This window comes from Pteropus alecto, unplaced genomic scaffold (genome assembly GCF_000325575.1).
Source record: "Pteropus alecto unplaced genomic scaffold, ASM32557v1 scaffold270, whole genome shotgun sequence".
In the NCBI taxonomy this organism is placed as follows: Eukaryota; Metazoa; Chordata; class Mammalia; order Chiroptera; family Pteropodidae; genus Pteropus; species Pteropus alecto.
In genome coordinates this window covers 6845015-6851165 of record NW_006430735.1, presented here as the reverse complement: position 1 = coordinate 6851165, position 6151 = coordinate 6845015, and the positions used below count along the sequence as shown (strand labels likewise).

The 6151-nt window shown below is 37.8% G+C and overlaps 1 protein-coding gene across 1 annotated transcript in view; it reads left to right on the top strand.

Annotated features, from left to right (window-relative positions):
- CCDC191 (coiled-coil domain containing 191) overlaps positions 1-6151 on the top strand; it is a 74736-nt gene that overhangs the window by 360 nt on the left and 68225 nt on the right. The window contains exon 2 of the mRNA XM_006905502.3: positions 1923-1961. Coding sequence (XP_006905564.2) covers positions 1923-1961 — 39 coding nt within the window. The remainder of the gene's footprint in view (positions 1-1922; positions 1962-6151) is intronic.

The following is a 6151-nucleotide window of genomic DNA, read 5'->3' as shown; positions in this document are numbered from 1 at the left end:
GGAACTTTGCGGTCTGGGTACCTTACGGCTTTTGTGGGCAGCATCGTGGAAAAAAATTTCCATCTAACGCTTTTTTCAAACCGGAGAGGTCTGGTACTGCCCATTCCGGTAAAGAGAATTCACGAACTCCCTTGCCCCAGCTACTACCCCCACTATTTGAAAACTGTTCCCGCTCATTTCTTTTTCTTTCTTTTCTTTCTTTTTCTTTTTGAATATCATAGGGAACTGATCTCTATTGGAAGGGGAAGATCTTCACGTTAGGTCGTCTGTCTCATACCTTTCCCCCTCTAGTTTTGGATAAAGGATCTAAAGTGAACTCGGAAATGCAAGTGGATATTGAATATATCAATACTTGATTCACTCGAAAATTTCCAAATTCAGCCAACATTTTAAAAATAGGCCCTCTTTATATTTGTTACCTCCTTTGATGCGTTATCATCGAAAGACATGGAAAACTGATAACCCCATTTTAAACTTTAAACGTAATGACTTTAAACTTAAATGACATGTGCAAAGTTATAGTCACATGGTGTGTGCTTTCCACAGATTACTTTTTTAACGGTCACAAAAATAAATGCATTAAATGTAGGTGAGAGTTCCAAAATGGAGCTAGCTTCTCGCTTTCAGCCCTAGAGCAGTTTCACCAGCTGTTTTCACCCTTAAGTTACACTTTCTTTTAAAAGTATTCCATAGACATGTGACTTTGTGAAGGCCCTAGGCAATTTTGCTTGCAGATTATTCTAAATACCAGCAATATAATGCACTGATCATATTCTACTTGGTGAATATCTTGCCTCAGATACTGGAGGGTGCAGCCTGGGGCATTGGAGAGTTAGGGAACAGTCTGCTTTTATTGTAATGTACCAGTTCCATAATGGATTGGATCCATAATAGGCTATGGATATAGACTTGATGATGAAAGGTAAAAATTTGGGACAATTTCTTAGAACTCCAAAAGGAAGGATTTTTGCTGCTAGTGCTCATTGTTACTGCCTAGATGATAAAAAGGTTAAAAACGGAAGAGCTTCTTGATGTTCAGTTGTGTTTCAGTTGATCAGCTCTTTGTTGCAGTAACAAAATTATTTAGCAGTACAGCTCCATTAATTAGTTTACCATAAGGTGCTTTGAAGGTGAAGTGTTATGTAAGTGAAAGAGTATTATACCTTTTCCTCCTCCTTGTGTCAGTGCGCTAGTTTAAATAGTCCCTTATTTAAAAAAATCTACCTGAATTATTAGCAAAGCAGATACCTCTACTTGTTAAGTAACCATTAGAGAAAATTGTGCACACTTTTGAGTGTTACAAGAGTGTTACTTCTGGTCTGATTAACATCTGACTGACTTGGGTAGAAATTTATGTAATTTCTGCTTCATTTTTTGCTTTGTAAAACAGAAGATGGATTATCCCTCAATGCACCCCCCGGTTCTTATTGGAGCAAACAATATCCCTGCTCTAAGTATGATAGAAAAGCATCTTGTTACAGGCTACTCCTGAAAAAGGGGTCTGAGGCGAGGGGCACACTGTTCTCCAAATATTTGCTTTCATGACATTTGAATAATCTGACTAATCAGTGCTTGTTTGAGTTTTTATAAGGAATATTATACCTAGCACTCCTCTATCCTGCTCTTAACCCTGGGGAGCTTGAAAAAATACTGATGCCTGGGCCCTACCTCAGACCAATTAAATCAGAATCTCAAAGTAGGCCTAGGCAGGGGATAAAAACATTCAGAAGATGTCCCAGAAAAGGCTTCAGGTTTCTACCTCCTACCATTATTCTTTGTTCTTTTGTTGCTGAACTTTTTAATGAAATGATTTGGGGAAAGAATAAAGGACATTTCTATATACTTTAGTCAGAAAGGTAGATTCAAATGGCAAAGTTGATGAAGATGTTGCTGTGTATTGATATTCTTTTTATTATTTACAGCTTGCTTTTGACCCTGACAATGTGAAACAGTGGATTAAGGTAAGGATATTGCACAATAAAGACAGAGAATTACGAGTCAAATGTAATAGAATGGAAAAGGAATAGTGATAGATCTCTATTTTGCACATATTTTGCTGTTTTTATTGCCTTAGTTTTATACTCTTCAAGAGAGGAGAGGAGAGACCTTAGGAGAGGATGTTGTGGTCTTCCTCAGATAATTGGAAAGACTGTACTGTAGTTACATTGACCTGTGGGACCAATAGAATAAGTAAAAGCTATGCACGCATTACAAGTAGGAATCTCCTAATGACCAGAGCAATCCAGAAATGGAGAGAGCATTCTTATAAATGTTTTCTATCACTGGAGTATTCATATGGATGCTATATGGTCACTTAATGTTAGTACTAATAAAGAACGTGTTTGAGCATTCAGTGAGGGGGTGGGAGGATTTGGTTAGATAACCTCTAAGATCTCTTCCAGGCCTGAGGTGTATATTTTTGAGTCGAAGTACCGTTTCAGTTGAAAAAACCATTAAACCATTTCAGGTGCATGCCTCTGAGTGTCAATTTGGCAACTTGCCATACTCAACTTATCTGCGTAACACATCATTCAAAATCATGCATCATTTTCCTGGGGAAATATTCTTCTACCCGATAGTATTTTGAAGAGCTATTACTTAGCTAAATTTATAGGCATTATGAACATAAGGACAGATGGAACCTAGGTCAGATATCATTGTTAACCATTTATTTATCTGCCCAGTATTTACTAAGTGCCTACTAAGTGCTAGCTAACTATTTTGGATACTGGAGATAACACAGTGCATGGTGCAAGTATAGTTCCTACCTTTCCAGAGTTTATAGTCCAGTGGGAGATAAACAACTTACTTAAAACTGTCAGGAGAATTGAGGATGTAATGGAAGCACTAATATAAGTGGAACCATTTTCCTCTTTCATATAGTTGTTAGCCATCTTGACTCAGATTTGTATTATTTCTTTTATCATTCCCCTGAAACTTTTGCAGTAGCTTTTTCCATTATTCCCTCAAATCGCCCGTCTTGAAAAAAAAAACAGTGAGTCCTCGTTGGACCCCTAAGTCCATTCTGATGGCCATATAATTTCTTTTTCTTATCTAATGTCTTAGATGTATAGCCTGGACTCCTTGCCATTGTATTTTTATTATCCTCTGGTGTCCACAATTATTTCACTCTAGTTTCTATTTTTTACCACTCCAAAGAAACTGTTGTACTGACCAAATCTGATGGTCTTTTCTTTGTCCTTAAACTTGATGGCTCATTTGCTGTAGTTGTCACTTTTTTATTCTAGAAATCCTCTCTTCCATTATCTTTTATAACACTGTTTTCTCTTGCTTCTCTTATCGCCTCTCTGTTCACTTTGTTGTTTTTTTTTTTGGTTTTGTTCACTAATATATCCCAACTTTGAGAGTACTTTAAATAGTTGTAACTTCTAGACCTAAGACTTCAAAGTCTACTTGAGTGAACCACCCTCTCAAAATCAGCTAAGACCTTGTTACGTGGAGCAGGGGGAGGCAGGTATATGGAAAGGATGTGGAGCATGGTGAAGGCTGAGAAAAGACTTTCTTCAAAACAGAAAAGGAAGATCACCCTGAAGCACTGGAGACTTGGCTAAAGCAGATAATCATAATTTTTTTTGTGGTACCAAAAATCGGTAGATCAACTTGATCTAGGCTTGAAGGTTTTCATTGGAAAGGCAAAGGAACAATAAATTTGAGGCTTATATAAGATAGTAGCTGAATATCCACTCAGAGTAGGAAAACAAAAGGACCCTTCAAAGGACTCATGGGTTGGGAGGAGACAGCTTATGGAGACTGGAGGACTTGGTTAGGTGCAACACCAATGTTGTGGAGTAGGGGGAATGAAGGAGGGAGATGGATAGCAGGTTGATGTTGGAGGGGAGATTATCAGCATTGGGTTTGACCAGTGAAAAATTTTGTGTGACATGGTTCAGGATGACCATGTCAGTGGGTTGCTAAAGTGCAGTTGAGGGGAAGGCTGTTGGAATACAGGAGATCAAGCAAACCTTGAGGTTAGAATGTGGGTGGGTCTTCCTCAGGGATGTCGAAGTCACTTAGAATCAGGCAGATGCTTGGTAGCACTATGAGTTCTGGACAGCTCCCCCAAAATGCAACAGTCCACCACAATTTGCATTTCATCCTCATCTCATTTGATAGACTGACTCATTCCAGTGCATTCTGCTACTTGGACTGAGCTTTTAAAACATTCTCATTGTGTCAGTTTTCCACTGTTGAACCTTCAGTAGTTCTGCATGCCATCAGAAGAAACTCTAAATTCCAGGCATTTAAGGCCCTCTATCAATCTACCTGTAATGTCAATTTACCTGTAACAGCCCCTTTACTGATATTCTGTGTGAATTCCTGTCAGGCCAGTCTCCTTCCCCTCTATCAGATAAGACTTCCCTTTGCTTTGATTCATGTTGATGGCCCAGCCTGGAATACTCTTCCCCTCTGGGAGGCTAATCCACATTCTTCCCTTAAAGCTCAGCCTGAGATGCTCTTCTCCATAAACAGCTCCCCCTCATCCACCTTGACCACCTGATCCCATCTTCTAATACCTCGGAACTATTTTGGCATTTATACACACAGATACAGTGTCAAGCATTTGCTTGTGTACAGAGTAATTTTTAAAAAGTGGGCACTTTCAAAAATATATTACTTCTCAAACTATTATATATGCACATGCAATTTGCACTTGAGGGCATGTCAAGAAATTTGTGTTTGTACGTCCCAGCCTTGAGGAAATGAAGGAATACATTGTAGCTGCTGTTTCTGCCATTGATGGCGATGGGTCACAAAAAATCATGGACAATGAGATTGATGTGTGCCATGAGACATGAGGAGCACGTGTAGGCATACTTTGTTTTATTGCACTTCACTTTATTGCGTTCCACCGATACTGCATTTTCATCAGCACAGAGGCAAGACCCTCTACCAGCAAAAAGATAACAAGTTGCTGAAGGCTCAGATGATGGTTAGCATTTTTTAGCAATTATTTTTAATTAAGGTATGTCCACTGTTTTAAAACATAATGTTATTGCACCCTTATTAGATTACATTATAGTGTAAACATAACTTTTAAATATACTGGGAAACCCGAAAATTTGTGTGCCTCACTTTATTGCAGTATTTACTTTATTGCTGTGGTCCGGAACCAAATCAGCAACATCTCTGAGGTATTTCTGAATTGAGAATTTATAAGGTCATGGAAATAACTAAGATAGTTCCTGTATGAATTATATATTTATATATAACATAGCTACTAAGTAACGAACTTTGGAAGGTAGTTTTTTTTTTTTAATCAGCCTGTGTTGCTTTAGAACTATTATAAGTTGTTTATTGCACATATGGCATAAGAAACCAAAAAAAAAAAAACTTTTTGAGAGCAGAAGATTCTAGTTTTATATTCCCCTTAATGTCCATTACAGTGCTGGTAACAGCTAGCTAGGCTTCAATAAACTAGCTTAAAAAAAGAGTTGTTAAATCAACACAAGGTTTGTTTTACTGAAATATAATTTAAGCTAGACCTCTCCTATCTCTTACATATTTATTTGGGAAAAAAATAGTAAGGATAATATATTTTAAAACAAAGAAATATAGAGCTTATTTCTAATCCTTAGTATCATCTAGTATGTTTTTCAATATCTTCATTTAAATGACATCCCAAACACTTGCTTTGTTAGAGCCAAGCAAACATCTCTTTACTCCCTTCCTTGTCAGGACCAGACTCTATTCTTCTTTAGTACCAAAATCAGTATTCCTCCTCCTGTCTCTGTTAGGAGAAATAATTCCTGGTATTTAAGGCAACAAATGCCATCTTATGAAGCAAGCCGATTGCCAGTTCATCCTGCAAGGGGTGGGCTCCTATCACCTGAAGGGAATATTCTGATAATGTAAACTATGGAAAAGTGCAGCTTTTAAAAAGTATTTCATTCACTTTTTTTAAACACACATTTGTGAGAATCTATTATGTGCCAAGCACTGTTCTAGGTGCTAGGGGTTTCATGCATGCAGAAGACAAAAATTCCTATTTATATTCTACTTGGGGGAGATAATAAATGATAAAATATATATAAGGCCATAAATGCTGTAGAGAAAGTCAAAACAGAGCAGGCGAGTAGGGAGAGCCAGGAGGAGGGTGGTTACAGTTTCATATAGGGTAGTCAGAGAAGGC